Source organism: Crotalus tigris, unplaced genomic scaffold (assembly GCF_016545835.1).
Source record: "Crotalus tigris isolate CLP2741 ecotype Arizona unplaced genomic scaffold, ASM1654583v1 scf7180000022970.308977840:1548163, whole genome shotgun sequence".
NCBI classification, from domain to species: Eukaryota; Metazoa; Chordata; class Lepidosauria; order Squamata; family Viperidae; genus Crotalus; species Crotalus tigris.
The window spans coordinates 655,642-671,999 of record NW_024099557.1 but is presented as its reverse complement, the minus strand read 5'-3'; the positions used below and the strand labels follow the sequence as shown (position 1 = coordinate 671,999).

Sequence of the window (16,358 nt, the reverse complement as noted above, 5' to 3'; positions counted from 1 at the left end):
TAAGGAAAGGTTGATGGAATTGGATATGTCTAGTTTAACGAAGAGAAGGACGAGGGGGGACATGATAGCAGCCTTCCAATATCTCAGGGGCTGCCCCAAAGAAGAGGGAGTCAAGCTATTCTCCAAAGCACCTGAAGGCAGGACAAGAAGCAACGGATGGAAACTAATCAAGGAGAGAAGCAACCTGGAACTAAGGAGAAACCTCCTGATAATTAGAACAATTAACCAGTGGAACAACCTGCCTCCAGAAGCGGTGAACGCTCCAACACTGGAGGTTTTTAAGAAGAGACTGGACAGCCATTTGTCTGGAATGGTATAAGGTTTCCTGCCTGAGCTTCTTTATTATTATTATTATTATTATTATTATTATTATTATTATTATTATTATTATCATCATCATCATCATCATCATCATCATCATCATTATCATCATCTTGGCAAACAATATAGAAATTGGCAGAAATAAGTAGGAACCAAGAAACCCAGTCAATGACTTACTGATAACATCGCTGGTGGACGGCTTTGCAATCTGAGGCACGTAACTCGGGCCAGCTCGGGGAGTGAGTATTTCAGAGACTGGAGACAAACTGGCTGATTTGGAAGAAGCTGGATTGGTTTCGTTCTGGAAACAAAAGATTGATTTAAGTACAGCAGCGCGGTAAAAGTTTTATTGATTCGTTAGATGGAACCTCCAGGACCTATGGTAGTCTACCTGAATGGGACAGATTGGGGAGGAATATCTTACCTTTATATCCTGATTGAATTATCTCATTGGTCACTTTTGGAAACAAGATGTGGGGACTTTGACTCCCGGAATTCCCCAGCCAGCATTTGTGAACTTCAGCTCCCAGAATTCCTCAATCAACATGTGGACTTCAACTCCCAGAATTCCTCAGCAAGCATGTTTTCCAAACTTGGCAAGTTGTTGAAGTGTAGATTTCAATTTTCCGCAATGCTGGCTGGGGAATTCTGGGAGTTGAACTCCACAAATACTGGCTGAGGAATTCTGGGAGTTGAAGTCCACAAATACTGGCTGAGGAATTCTGGGAGTTGAAGTCTACAAATGCTGGCTGAGGAATTCTGGGAGTTGAAGTCCATGGATGCTGACTGGGGAACTAGCTAGCTCTGAGGTAGGCAACCGTGGCTCTTTTATGACTCGTGGACTTCAACTCCCAGAATTCCTCAGCCAGCATGGCTGGCTCAGGAATTCTGGGAGTTGAAGTCCACGAGTCATAAAAGGGCCACGGTTGCCTACCCTGAGCTAGCTGAACTCTGATTTTTACAGCTGTCCTGCCAGCTGCTGCAACATTGTGCTCTCTGGATAGATTAGGATCTTAAAACCAGGCTGGGAATTCTGGGAGCCGAAGTCCACAGAGTACCAGATTTGGGGGAAACATGTCTTGAAAAGAAGAAACACCCAGAGTCTACTTTCCTTTGGCTTCTATTGAACCCCAATCTATCGATCCCACACAGTAGGGCTGATTCTGGATTCAGGGGAAAGGTATTCCCAGTCCCAGCTTTGCCTCCTTCTCTTGGCTGGGGCTGATGGGTTAGACCAGGGCTTTTCAACCAGTGGTACGGGTACCACCTGTGGTACATTGGCACCTGGCAGGTGGTACGCGAACATCCTAGAAAAGTGGTAGCAGGAGAGGGGAATGAGCTGAACTGGTGGTAGCACCGCACAAGCCTGAGTGAGAAATGGCTGGAGCTGCAAGGCTGTCAGGGCTCAGAGGAAGTGCCAGGATCAGTGCCGCTTTCCAGCTGATCGGTGCTTCTTTGGGGCTGTCAGGGCTCAGTGGAAGCTCCAGGATCAGCGCCAGGCTCTAGCTGGAGCTCGGCGCTGATCCTGGCACTTCTGCTGAGCCCAGAAGAAGCACCAATCAGCTGGAAAGCAGCACTGATCCTGGGGCTTCTGCTGAGCCCAGAAGAAGCGCCGATCAGCTGGAATGTTGCAGCATCTCCAGGGTCTTGTGATTTACATTCAGATGCTTGGCAACTGATTCATATTGATGACGCTCACGGTGTCCCAGGGTCATGTGAAGTGACCAAAACCTGCTGCAACCACCCAGCAGACGGGGGGAATAAAAACCAAACACCCCCTCACCCCACCCCCGCTGCCAATCCTCAACAGAAATTCTCACAACAATGGAAACCTCGGACAGGAGGAAGAGCGCCGCCAGGCGGGCAGGTAGGTGTCTTGCTCGGCTGTGGCTTGGGGGGGCACTTTTTTCAGTGCCGTTGTAACTTCAAACAGTCACTAAGGGAATTGTTGTAAGTCGAGGACTACCTGTACTTTATCACTTTTTTCCTTTTTTTGTGTGTGGTCATCAAGTTTTTGACACTTTGCTAGGCGACTGGTGGTACTCGGATACCGCCATATCCTAAAAGTGGTACAATGGGTGAAAAGGTTGAAAAGCCCTGTTTTAGACAGCCCAATCAACACCACCATATTTCCCCCACCACCTCAAGTTCTACAGCAGCCATCGATCAAATCTGCACAGTGGGGATGCGGCCTTGTGTGTGGATCTGACCCCTGTTTGTATCCATCAAGAAAGAGGGGGAAATAAGCAATCCAGGAAAGGAGAGTGGGGTTCTCCCAGGCTGCAAAATTTAAAAAAAATTAAAGGGGGGGGAAAGGAACAGGGTTGCAAAATTGATCCCCACTTGTGCAATTTCTCCAGGTTTTTTTTCCCCTTCTACTCCCAAGCCAGCCCAGATGGTCTGGTAATTCACCCCTCCCTCCCTCTTTCTTTTTCTCTCTTTCTCTCTCTCACACACACACATTTACACACACAATAATAACGCACAGGTTTCTTGGCCAGCCCCCCCCCTTTTCCCCATCCCCTCCCTTCTGCACGCCTGCCCTAATAGCAATTAATTATACATTAACATGCGCCCTGGAATTCAAAGCTCTTGGTGGGCTGCTAATTAATGGAGCTCCCCAGTTTTTGAGGAGGGGGCACGGAAAGCCCAGCGCAGCCAAAGGGGGGAACGGGGAAGGGGAGGGGGGGAAGGGAAAACAGGCAGAGAGGAAGCCTAGCAACCGGTGTCACCAGCGCCTCGGAATTGCAAAAGCATCATCCCAGAGCAGATGTTCTGTCTGTTTGTCCGTCTGTCGGGGGTCCCCGTCTTGCCAGCTGTCCCTTTTCATTCCTCTGCAATGTTCACTTTTTTTTTTTTTTCCAGTTTCTGGGTTTGGATTTTTGACGAGGCTGAGAATGCGGTCCCTCAAAATCCTCTGGTTTATTCACCCCGGGGGGTTGTGTGGATGGAGGTTTGAAACTGGTCTGGATGTATTTCTCCAAATCGTGGTTTGTTTTTTAGATCTTTTGCCTTCTGGTGCAGGTGGTCCTTGACTTATGACCACAACCGAGCCCAAATCTCCCATTGCTAAGCAAGGCCGTTGTTAAGTGAGTTTTGCCCCATTTTACGGCCTTTTTTTGCCAAAGTTGATGAGCAAATCGCTGCAGGGGTTAAGGGAATCATGCGGTCGTTAAGTGGATCTGGCTTCCGCCATTGACTGCTTGTTGGAAACCAGCTGGGAAGGTGACAAATGGTGATCACGTGACTTGGGGACAGTGCAACCGTCGTAAGTACATGCCAGTTGCCAAGCATCTGAATTTTGACCACGTGACCACGGGGATGCTGCAACTGTCATAATGAGCTATAAGTTATTTTTTTCAGTGTCATTGTAACTTCAAACGGTCACTAAACATATAAGGAACGGCTGCTGGAATTGGGTATGTCTAGTTTAACGAAGAGAAGGACGAGGAGGTGACATGAGAGCAGCATTCCAATATCTCAGGGGCTGCCCCAAAGAAGAGGGAGTCAAGCTATTCTCCAAAGCACTCAAAGGCAGGACAAGAAGCAACGGATGGAAACTAACCAAGGAGAGAAGCAATCTGGAACTAAGGAGAAACTTCCTGACAGTGAGAACAATCAACCAGTGGAACAACCTGCCTCCAGAAGTTGTGGATGCTCCAACACTGGAGGTTTTTAAGAAGAGACTGGACAACCATTTGTCTGAAACGGTATCGGGTTTCCTGCCTGAGCAGGGGGTTGGACTAGAAGACCTCCAAGGTCCCTTCCAACTTTATTATTATTGTTGTTGTTGTTGTTAAATGAATAAATCTAAGTCAAGGACTACCTACATTTTGAATTTTTCATATAAACTCCCTGAATTCTTGGAGCCAAATCAGTCTGTCAGTCAATCAGTGAATCAGTCAATTATGCTTAAGAAGGATTTTAAAATTTATTTTCCTAAAATAGCATATTGGGTGGGGCAGCATTTGCAACCCTGGATGCGCTTGATATAAAGGCAGTCCTCGACTTACAGCAGTTCATTTAGTGACCAAAGTTACAACAGCATTGAAAAAAGTGAGTTATGACCATTTTTCACACTGACAACCATTGCAGCTATCCCCACAGTCACATGATCAAAAGTCAGACGCTTGTGCAAATGACTCATACTTATGACGGTTGCAGAGTCCCGGGTCACGTGATCCCCTTTTGCGACCTTCTGACAAGCAAAGTCAATGGGGAAGCCAGGTTCACTTAAAAACTCTCTTACTAACTTAACAAATGCAGCGATCCACTTAAGAACCGTGCCAAGAAAAGTCATAAAAGGGGGGCAAAAATCACTTGACACAGGTTTCGCTTAGCAACAGAAACTTTGGCCTCAATTGGGGTCGTACGTCGAGGACCACTTGTATAGCAAAAGTAAGGGGAAAAAAATAGGAGTCGTGGTGGCGCAGTGGTTAGAATGCAGTATTGCAGCCTGACTCTGCCCACTGCCAGCAGTTCGATCCTGACCGGCTCAAGGTTGACTCAGCCTTCCATCTGTGGGAGATGAAAATATAGCCCCCTTCTCATACAATAAGATAGGGCTGGAACAAACCTGAAATAGGCCCTCACAGGAGTGGTTTGAAGCTTCAACTTGAACTTTATGCCGTTTCTCCACGAGGACGTACTATTTGTAATCTGCTGAGCTTTGTGCAATCTGAAATTGCAAAGCAGGTAGTTCTGTGTATATTTGGAACATGCGTGTTGTGATCGTGGGAAAAGAGGAACTGAAAGTGGCTGATGGATGCGGGTTCCAATGTACACGGGTATATGTGGAAAGGTATGTTCAGCAGAAGGTCAGCAGGAAGTTAGCAGAAGTCAGCAGACCATCTGACTACAGTTTTAGATCGAGACAGGGTATAAAGCAGGGGTGTCAAACTCAATTTCATTGAGGGCCGCTTGAGCATTGCAGTTGCCCTCGGGAGGGTGCGGGGGGGGGGCGGGGGGGTGCAGCCTACTGGGTGGGCATGGATGGAGTGGGCGTGGCCTACTGGGTGGGCATGGCCAGCTCTACATCGTTCGTGTCAAGGGTGCCTGTGGGGGCCTGGGCAGGAGTGGGACAGATCTGAGGGTCTCTGGCAGAAGGGGGTGGGACCGGGGCAAGCGCCAAGGCATGGTCCATTTCTTCATTCCTCACAAAGGGTGACACTTCCCCAGCAGCACCCAAGGGGCAGGGCCGATGCGGCAGGGGCTGGTTCCTCGCTTTTTCTGGACGGCCTTGTGGAGCTAAGACTGAATGCGTTTCTGCATATATATGGCCACCACAAAATTGTACATTGGCTCCCGGCTGGCCTGGGCCAGGGCCAAGGCAGCGGGGGCCGTTCCCTCACTCTTTCCAGGATGACTTCGCGGGCCACATGAAACCACTTCGCAGGCCTCATCTGGCCCCCGGGCCTTGTGCTTGACATGTCTGGTATAAAGGGTTGGGACTGGACCTGAATGATTTGCCACTGGCCTATAGCTGTCCTTTGGAATCTGCTATGCCATATGGTCCTCATTGCAATGGGTTATTAATGTAAGTGACGTTGTGTTCTTACGCGTGCTATGTTCCAAAGTATTAGAAAAATAAACCTCTGAATCTTAACGTAAGAATTATTGTTTTGTGTTGCTGTCTTATCTTTTCCATTGGGTTTTTCCACGACACATCCTTCCAAGGTCGGTAAAATGAGGATCCAGATTGTTGAGGCTGACTCTATAAACCGCTTAGGGAGGAGCTATAAAGCACTGTGAAGCGGTATATAAGTCTGTGGTTCTCAACCTTTTTAATGCCGCGACCCCCCCAACCGGTCGTAAGTCGAGGATTACTCAACCGGTCGGTCCTCGACCACTCAACTGGTGCAGCACCGTTTGCAGAATGGGACTTTTGGCGGGCTCAGCAGGGCAGAGACAGCCTGGACAATTCCTATTGGCTTTTGAAAGCCAATAGACTTAGACTCTATTCAAGAGAGTCTATTCTATTGGCTTTCAAAAGCCAATAGAATAAAAGGGAGTAGCACAGCTAAGGAAAAGGGGGGAAAATGGCGGACTGCGTTGTTTGGCGACCCCCGTGAAATGGTCGTTCGACCCCAAATGGGGTCGCAACCCACAGGTTGAGAACCACTGGTCTAAGTGCTATTGCTAAAGGGTAAATCAGCTATCCATTCAAGGAGGAGGAGGAGTCGTGTAGACCAGGGGTCCCCAACCCCCGGTCCGTGGACCAGTACCAGGCCGCAGCATGCCAGCAATCGGTCCCCACAAACAAAGCCCCATCTGTGGGATGCAGGCAGCACACAAAACCACGTAGTCTCCGGTCCGTGGAAAACCTTTTTCCATGGAACCAGTCCCTGGTGCCCAAAAGGTTGGGGACCTCTGGTGTAGACACAGCCAATGAGTTGTAACCACTTTTCTACTTACCAAATTTGGGTCCTTGCCTTTGACAGGTGTGGTGCTGCGACTGGATGCCAGCGAGGCTGGACTGTTCGTAAAGCCCCTTTGGCTTGGCAGGAGTTGGGCAGCTGAGCTGCATAGCGGGCTCCCGTGCTCAGAAAGAGGGTCCTGGAAGGGGAAAAAAAAAAGATTTCATACCTTTAATTTTGTCGAGATATTGGGCATAATAGGGAAACACTGCAAAAAATAGAAGTAGAGCTTTAAAAACAAAAGATTGGATTGAGCCGCTGCAGAAAGACAAGCCGACAAAGGCACCGAACCTCATACAGATAGTCCTCGGCTTACATCCATTTGTTTAGTGACCATTTGAAGTTAAAACGGCACCGAAAAAAGTGAAGACCGTTTTTCACACTTATGACCGTTTGCAGCATCACGTGATCAAAATGCAGCTGCTTAGCAACTGACTCAGATTTATGACGGCTGCAGACAAGCAAAATCGATGAGGAAGCCAGACAACCAGGAAGCTGTTATTACAGCAATACTCACTTAATGACTGTCTTGCTTAGCAATGGAAATTTTAGGCTCAGTTGTGGTTGTAAGTTGAGGATACTTATAGTATTTTTTTTTTAATCGTGTCCTATTCTCAGATACTGCCTGGACAGTTTCCCTGGCAAAGGTTTTCAGAAGCTGTTTGCCATTTTCTCTTTCTTGGGGCTAAGAGAACAGGACTGGCTCAAGATCAACCCAGGGCAGGACTAGAACTCACGGTCTCCCAGTTTATAGACTTGTGCCTTCACCTCTATGTGAATTGGTTATTGGTCTAATACTAAGATGCACTAAAACCATCTAGGTCAGGGATAGGCAATCTTGGCTCTTTCATGACTCGTGGACTTCAACTCCCAGAATTCCTGAGCCAGCATGGCTCAGCTTGGAAACCTCTCCCTTTTCCCTCAGCATGGCTAGCTCAGGAATTCTGGGAGTTGAAGTCCACGAGTCATAAAAGAACCAAGGTTGCCTATCCCTGGTCAACTTCTCTCTCACCATGCACATGTATACATAATCCGCACTAGACTGTATAGTCTTTCTGTGTCATATATGCATAATTCTGTACTTATTTATTTTTGTCATATTTACATAGTGTCTCCTGGAGGTGGTGGCCCTTTGAGAGCTGTCTGCAACGAAATTTCTTTTTAATGTATGCCAATCAGTGTACGTTCAAAGTGACAATAAAGTATTTATTCTATTCTTCTTTGGCAGCTTTAAGATGGGTGGACTTCAATTCCCAGAATTCCCCAGCCACCGGTGGGAAATGCACAATATCCATTCCCAAAATGGTAACAAGGATCGAATTTAGCCCTTTTCTTCTTGTTTTTCAAAGGAATTCTCAGTTGAACTCAAGTTGCCTGCAATATTAGTTGAGGCTGCAATTTTAGGTTAACGACTGGAGGCTAACAAACATACGGAGAACGGTTGCAGGAATTGGGGATGTCTAGTTTAATGAAAAGGAGGACTAGGGGTGACAGGATAGCAGTCTTCCAATATCTCAGGGGCTGCCCCAAAGAAGAGGGAGTCAAGCTATTTTCCAAGGTGCCTGAAGGCAGGACAAGAAGCAACGGATGGAGACTAATCAAGGAGAGAAGCAAGGAACTAAGGAGAAATTTCCTGAGTTAGAACAATTAGCCAGTGGAACAACCTGCCTCCAGAAGCGGTGGAAACACTGGAAGTTTTTAAGAAGAGACTGGACAGCCATTTGTCCGAAATGGTATAGGGTTTCCTGCCTGAGGAGGGGGTTGGACTAGATGACCTCCAAGGTCCCTTCCAACTCTATTATTCTTTTAAATAATTTTGAATGCCTCAAATAAGGTTGGGGAGGGAGGGAGAGGCTGACCCTCCAATCCACCTGCCCCAAATAAATGAAATTCACTTTGGACCATCTTAATGGTTATAAATGCAGCCCAGTGGCTGAAATGCAGTCATGTGAATGGAGGGGGGGAGCTGACCATGGAAATTCGCAGCTGGGTCATAAGTCTCCCCAGGGAGGTCCTGCAGAGGTTGAGACTCTGGAAAGAGTGCAGAGAAGAGCAACAAAGATGATTAAGGGGCCTGGAGGATAAAACATATGAAGAACAGTTGCAGGAATTGGGTTATGTCCAGTTTAATGAAGAGAAGGACTACTAGGTCCTGACATGATAGCAGTCTTCCAATATTCTCAGGGGCTGCCCCCAAAGAAGAGGGAGCCAAGCCCTGCAAGTTCTGGAAGTTGAATGGGAACATCTGGAGGGTCTATCAGACAATGGGAGGTTGATTTAACTTCTGGGGAATGTGCGAAAGGCCTGTGCAGAGTTTTCTGCTTTGTCTTTCTTCCTTTCCGTCAGTGTAAACAGAAAAAAAAAGGGAACTCGACCATGTGCAGCCTCTGCCTGTGCCAAGGAAAATAAAAGCCAAGAATGCTTTGAAGTGGTGGGAGGGGGAAAAAAAACAACCCACATTTAAGCAGAGCAATTTTGTGAAACAGGCGGGGCAGAAGAAGCCTCTTAGCTGTGCCCAAACAAGAGCAGCCTGAGAGAGGGTGAAATGGTGGGTTTTCAAGGTGCCCTGTAGGAAGATTTATCTGCATTTTCTCCCCGTGGTTTCTCATTCAATTTGATGAGGGAGGGAGGGAGGAAACAGGAAAGTAGGAGGTGGAGGAAGGAAGGGAGGGGAGAGAGAGGGAAAGAAAGAGAAAGAGGGAGGGAGGGAGGGAGGAAACAGGAAAGTAGGTGTAGGAAGAAAGGGAGAGAGAGAAAGGGAAAGAAAGAGAAAGAGGGAGGGAGGAAGGAAGGAAGGGAGCAAGGAAACAGGAAAGTAGGAGGTGTAGGAAGGAAGGGGGAGAGGGAAAGAAAGAGAGAAAGAGATAGGGAGGGAGGGAGAGAGGAAGGAAGGGAGGGAGGAAACAGGAAAGTAGGAGGTAGAGGAAGGAAGGGAGGGGAGAGAGAGGGAAAGAAAGAGAAGGAGGGAGGGAGGAAGGAAGGGAGCAAGGAAACAGGAAAGTAGGAGGTGTAGGAAGGAAGGGAGGGGAGGGAAAGAAAGAGAAAGAGACAGGGAGGGAGAGAGAGAGAGAAAGAAAGGGAGGGAGGAAACAGGAAAGTAGGAGGTGGAGGAAGGAAGGGAGGGGAGAGATAAAGAAAGAGGGAGGGAGGGAGGGAGGGAGGGAGGGAGCAAGGAAACAGGAAGAGGGGAGAGAGAGGGAGAGAAAGAGGGAGGAAGGGAGTGGGGAAACAGGAAAGTAGGAGGTGGGGGAAGGAAGGGAGGGGAGAGAGAGGGAAAGAAAGAGAGAGAGACAGAGGGAGGAAAGAAAGAAAAGGGGAAAGGGATGGAGGGAAGAAGGGGAAAGGGGTAAGGGGAAGAAAAGAATGAAAAAAAGCAAAAGGGAGGGAGGAGGCAGAGAGCCAGGAGGTTGTGATGTGTGGTGCTGAGACCTCTTGGGCAGAGATGTGGGCAAGGGGTGGGGTGTGAATACACCTTCTTTCCTGGCACACTTTCTCTCGTGCTCTCTCCAGCCCCCACGCTTTCATTCAGCCCTATGGAAAGGGAAGGAAGGAAGGAAGGAAGGAAGGAAGGAAGGAAGGAAGGAAGGAAGGAAGGAAGGAAGGAAGGAAAAGAGAGGGAGGAGGGAAGGAAGGAGAAGGAGGGAGGGAGGGAGGGGAATAAAAAGGGAAAGGAAGGAAGGAAGGAAAAGAAAGAGAAAGGGGAAGAAAGGAAAGAAAGAAAGGAAGGAAGGAAGAAAGAAAGAAAGAAAGAAAGAAAGAGCAAAAGGGAGGGGGAAAGGGCGAGGAAGGTGCGATGTAGGGTGCTGATAGTCTTGGGCAGAGATGTGGGCAAGGGACTTACAAACTGTTGTTAAGTCAAGGACTACCTGTACTTTAACCCACCACTTCACCTCCCTAATTGCGGCAGAAAGTACTTAATTCCCATTTCTTGAAAATGGTCCTTTTCTCTCGGCCCGTTTCTCCCCCCCCCCCCCGTTTTCCCGGGGATTAAAACGCGTCCCGCGAACCCACAGGCCTCCATCCGCAAGCAACACATTTTATCTTCCAACCCGGCATTTGAGAAAACCTCCGAAAACAGATCTCTGGTGTCTCGCAGGCTCTCACGCCTCACTCCCTCTTCCCAGCCAACCCCAGATTGCCGCTTTAATGCCTATATTAAGGTTTCTTTTCTCGGTTTTAATCATTCCAGATTCTCTCGGGACCGACAAGGAGAAAATGTTTTCGACACATTTCTGCAGAATGCAAAAAGCGACGTTATTTTCCTTTCCTTTTGCAGAAATCCCAAAGAAATCCAACGTACTACGCTGGTTTCTCGCCTTTTCTTCGGAGGAAAAAAAGGGTTGTGGTCGCCAATGGTCAATCGCTAGCTAGGTGCATTTAACCAGGTTTAAAAAAGAGCTGCTAGTGGCTCTATCCATTGGTTGGTTTTAACTCTGGTTAGTTCTAGCTTTTTGGTGGCTTAGCTGGATTTGTTATAATCCAGATCTTTGGGCTGATTCATGAATTGTGCACCGCCAGGAAAAGAGATTAACTCAATGTCTTCTACTGAATCATGGATTAGAAGGAGCCTCAGAGGTCATCTAGTCCCACCCTCCTTGCTCAATGCAACATTTAATCAATCAATCAGACTAGAGCTGGAAGTGATTGTCCAGCCTCTTCTTAAAAAACTCCAGTGATGAAGCACCCACCACTTCCGAAGGCAAGCCGTTCCACTGATTCATTATTCTCAATTAACCAGTGGAATTAAACTTAATTAAGATAATTAATTAACCATCTACAACTGTTAATTGTAGATCCCACTTCAGGTAGTCCACAATTTACGACAGTGGGGACCAGAATTTGCATTGCTAACCAAGTTATTTCTTAAGGGAGTTATGCCCAATTTCGTAATCTTTTTGCCACCGTTGTTAGGTGAATCACTGCAGCGGTTAAATGAAACATGCGGTCGTAAAGCAAATCGGGCATCCCTCCATTGACTTTGCTGGTCGGAAGCTGGGTGGGAAGGTGGAAAACAGCGATCACGTGACCCCCCGGGATGAAAATACATGCCGGTTGACAAGCACCCATGTGAAAGCGGGGAATGTGGCAACGGTCATAAGTGCAAGGACTGGCCGTAAGTCACTGTATTCAGAGCTGTTGCAACTTCAAACGATCGCTAAAGGAATGGTTGTAGGGAGAATTTTCAAACAGAATAACAGAGGTCATCTAGTCCAGCCTCCTGCTCTGGCAGGAGACCCTATGCCATTTCAGACAAGTGGCTGACCAGTCTCTTCTTAAAAACCTCTAGTGATGGAGCCCCCACCACTTCTGGTGGCAAGCTGTTCCACTGGTTTATTATTCTCACTGTCAAGAAGTTTCTCCTTAGTTCCGGGTTGCTTCTTTCTTGATTAGTTTCCATCCATTGCTTCTTGTCCTGCCTTTTAGTGGTTTGGAGAATAGCTTGACCCCCTCTTCTTTGTATTAGCCCAGTGGTGGCGAACCTATGGCACGGCTGCCAGAGGTGGCACTCAGAGCCCTCTCTGTGGGCACGTGCGCAGGCCTTCAGCTGGGTTTTATAAAAACCTTTTCGCTTTAGGCCTCCGCTGCCGTGTGCCAAAAAAAAAAAAAAAGGTTCAATCAGTCAATTTCAACTTCTTGCGGGGAAAAAAAGATCTTGCAAAGTTGGAATTGATTGAACTTTTTAGTCCCACCCAGTCTGCTGTTACCACCGCAGCCACACCCACCCAATGCGCCACACTCAATTGGCCACATCCACCCAATGGGCCACACTCACCCGGCACCCGACGATGCATAAGTGGGTTTTGGGTTGCAGTTTGGGCACTAGGTCTCTAAAAAGGTTTGCCATCACTGTATTAGCCTTTCAAATATTGGAACACTTGCTATCATGTCACCTTCTCTTCATTAAACTAGACATATCCAATTCCTGCAACCGTTCTTCGTATATTCTAGCCTGCAGTCCCCTAATCATCTTTGTTGCTCTTCTCTGCACTCTTTCCAGAGTCGCCACATCTTTTTATATATGATGATCAAAACTGGATGCAGTATTCCAAGTGTGGCCTTACCAAGGCATTGTAAAGTGGTATTAATACTTTACATGATCTTGATTCTATCCCTCTGTTAATGCAGCCCAGCACTGTGTTGGCTTTTTTGGCAGTTGCAGCACATGACTGGCTCCTATTTAAGTGATTGTCTACTAGGACTCCGAGATCCCTCTCACAATTACTGCTATTGACCAAGGTACCCCCTATACTATACCTGTGCATTTGGTTTTTCTTGCCTAAGTGTAGAACCTTACTTTTCTCTACACTGAATTTCGTTTTATTCGGTAGCAAAACGTTTCACGTTCATTTTGTAATGTGTTCAGTCCGCCTTTGGGTTTAGGAGAGATTTTATCCTAGCTGGGCAGATTCCAGAGGTTGCAAGTGGGTATTTGTGGGGCACCAGTTGGCCCAAGGGAAGAAAAATTGAGATACAAATTCTCAATCGTGTTTCACGTTTTCTACGGAGGCAGGGAGGATGCAAACGCTTCACGTTCCCGCGGATCAAGATGCACCGAGGGAGCAATCGCCCACCCAGGTCAAAAAGCCACGGCTTTCATCTCGCCCAGAAGTCAGAACAAAGCGGAAACGCGGCTGGCCTGACCCCCAGGATGAGCCCGAAGTATAATTAAGACTTTAAAAAAGGGAAAAGTGCATGCAAAGCTGCGTGGAGAAATAAAGCGATGGATGTTGAAACCGCCCGGAATCCAGCAGCTTTGAAGCTCCTGAATAATTTAGTGTGAAAACCTCACGAGGGCTGCTCTTGCCTGCAGCAGGAGGCAAGAGCACCCCCACTTACCTCGTCCACAATCAGGTTGCAGTCGCTCTTCTCCCCATCGCTTTCCTGCAAGGCAGCCAGGAAAAAGAAATGGGGAAGGAAGGAAGGAAGGGGTGAAGGAGGGGGAGCGAGGGAGGGACGGATGAAGGAAGGAAGAAAGGAAGGAAGGGGAGGAAGAAAAGAGAAAGGAAGGAAGGGAGTGAGGAAGGAAGGGAGGGAGGGAAGGAAGGAAGGAAGGAAGAAGGGAAGCAGGAGAGGGGGGAGAAGAAGGAAGGAAGGAAGGAAGGAAGGAAGGAAGGAAGGAAGGAAGGAAGGAAGGAAGGAAGGGGGAAAGGAGGGGGGAGCGAGAGAGGGAGGGATGAAGGAAGGAAGAAAGGAAGGAAGGGGGAGAGGAAGGGGAGGAAGAAAAGAGAAAGGAAGGAAGGGAGTGAGGAAGGAAGGGAGGGAGGGAAGGAAGGAAAAAGGGAGGAAGGGAGAAAAATGGAGGAGGGAGGGAAAGAAGGAAGGGAGAAAAACAGGAAGGAAGGAAAGAAGGAAGGGGGGAGGGAGGAAATTGGAGAAAGAATGGAAGGAAGGAAAGAAAAGGGAGGGAGGAAAACAGAGGAGGGAGGAAAAGCAGGAAGGAACGAGAAAGAAGGGAGGGAGGGAAGGAAGAAAGGAAGGAAGGAGAAAGGGGAGGGAAGGAAAGAAGGAGAAAGAAGGGGAGGAGGAAGGGAAGGAAAGAAGGGAGGAAAAGGGAGGGAGAAAAACAGGAATGGAAGGAAGGAAAGAAAAGGGAGGGAGGAAAAGAAGGAAGGAGGAGGGAGGAAAAGAAAGAAGGAAGGAGAAAGAAGGGAGGGAGGGAAGAAAGGAAGGAAGGAAGGAGAAAGGGGAGGGAAGGAAGGAAGGAAGAAGAAGGGGAGGAGGAAGTGAAGGAAAGAAGAGAGGAAAAGGGAGGGAGAAAAACAGGAAGGAAGGAAGGAAGGAGAAAGGAGGGAGGAAAGAAGAGAAGGAAAGAAGGAAGGAAAGTCATCACTTTTGCACCATCCTTGACAGAAAGATGGACAGGAAACCTTCCCAGCTCCTTAATGGAGCCCCCTGGGTATAAATCAGTGGGGAACCCCCTGGCTCAATGTGGCCCTACTCTCTATTTTTCCAGCACAAAAAACTGCATCTCCTGGGTGGGAGGGAAAGTAAACTATCTATGGGGTTGCTAAGAGGCGGCCCCAACTTGATGGTATCTAACCAATTAATCAAGCTGTTGGAAGTCAGTAGCAAATCCCTAAGACCTCCACGCCCCCCCCCCCAGGTCTATTTCAAAGCAAATTAACCCTCTAATCTGATTGAAGTGAACTTGGCTCCAACTAATGAGCCTGGCTGCCCAGTGGACCTTCGGTCGTCCCTGGTTCTTAATCCTAGCTTCCAATTCAGGGCTTCTTTCATTACCCAAAACTGCTCATCAGAAAGGCTGATCCAACTTCTGACGTTGTGATTCCTTTCCTTCCGCAGCCTTGTGACAGTTCCTGAGTGACCACAATGGAAGGTCTTCCTATATTGCAGGTAGTCCTCGGCTTACGACCGCAACCGGAAAATGTGATCATGTGGCAAGGGGGCCCTGCAGCAGTCATAACTCTGAGGGCGGTTTATACATCCTCGACCTGCAGCAGTTTGTTTAGTTAGAACGGCACTGAAAAAAAAGTAACGTACGGCCGTTTTTCACACTTAACGACCGTTGCAACACCCCCATGGTCACATGATCAAAATTCAGACAATTGACCACTGACTCGTATTTATGACGGCTGCAGGGTCCCAGGGTCAGGTGATCCCCTTTTGTGACCTTCTGACAAGCAAAGTCAAGGAAGAAGCCGGAATTACATAACAACCGTGTTATTTTCCTGCCTGAGTAGGGGGTTGGACTAGATGACCTCCAAGGTCCTTTCCATCATCATCATTATTATTAACTTAAGAAGTGCAATGGTTCACTTAGCAACTATGGCAAGAAAGGTCGCAAAATGGAGCAAGACTCATTTAAAACACTGGAAGTTTTTAAGAAGAGACTGGACAGCCATTTGTCCGAAATGGTGTAGGGTTTCCTGCCTGAGCAGGGGGTTGGACTAGATGACCTCCAAGGTCCCTTCCAACTTTACTACTATTACTAAAACATGCTTTGCTTAGCAACAGAAATTTTGGGCTTCACTGTGGTCGTAACGTGAGGACTACCTACAGCTTTTTTTAAAAAAAATCCATGGTAGCTTTGAACTGCTATTAAGCAACCAATCGTGAGTCGACAACTACCTATAATTTAAATGTCCCGGTCGTGATAGGTAATAACTTTGTGTCTCAAAGAAAAGCACTTTTAACCCAACATTGTACAATTTAACCAAGTTTGGGAAGCACTGCTCGAACTGCTGCACCACACTATTTAGGGGGCTGCTCAAGCCAGACACCCGCCTTTTGTCAAGACAAAATTTCCCTCAGTGTTAAAAAGAGACACTCACATAACGCCCCACCTCTTCCTTGTCCGACAGCTTGGCCTTCCCCCTGCTTTCTTCCTCTCGTTCTTCATCTTGCAGGCTCTCCGGAGGAGACGCAGAATCGCTCTGCGAAGGAGGCAAATGACTGAATGGAAACAAGCCTTGGGCAAACAGAGGTCCATCTCTGGTTCTTTGAGTCAGGGGTCTCCCACAGGGGTCTTCCAACTTGGCCCTTTTATGACTTGTGGACTTCAACTCCCAGAATTCCTCAGCCAGCGTGCCTGGCTGAGGAATTCTGGGAGTTGAAGTCCACAAGTCATAAAAGGGCCAAGTTGGAAGACCCCTGGTCTCC

At 47.8% G+C, this 16,358-nt stretch overlaps 1 protein-coding gene across 4 annotated transcripts in view; it reads right to left on the bottom strand.

Moving 5' to 3' along the window:
* The window catches only part of TLE2 (TLE family member 2, transcriptional corepressor), a 77,660-nt gene that overhangs the window by 15,202 nt on the left and 46,100 nt on the right, over positions 1-16,358 (bottom strand). For 3 of the 4 annotated variants that reach the window (XM_039319299.1, XM_039319300.1, XM_039319302.1), the window contains exons 9-12: positions 16,031-16,132; positions 13,575-13,619; positions 6,736-6,876; positions 499-622 (exon numbers count right to left, since the gene is read on the bottom strand). In XM_039319299.1, coding sequence (XP_039175233.1) covers positions 499-622; positions 6,736-6,876; positions 13,575-13,619; positions 16,031-16,132 — 412 coding nt within the window. The remainder of the gene's footprint in view (positions 1-498; positions 623-6,735; positions 6,877-13,574; positions 13,620-16,030; positions 16,133-16,358) is intronic. The other variant, XM_039319301.1, reaches the window with a different exon arrangement.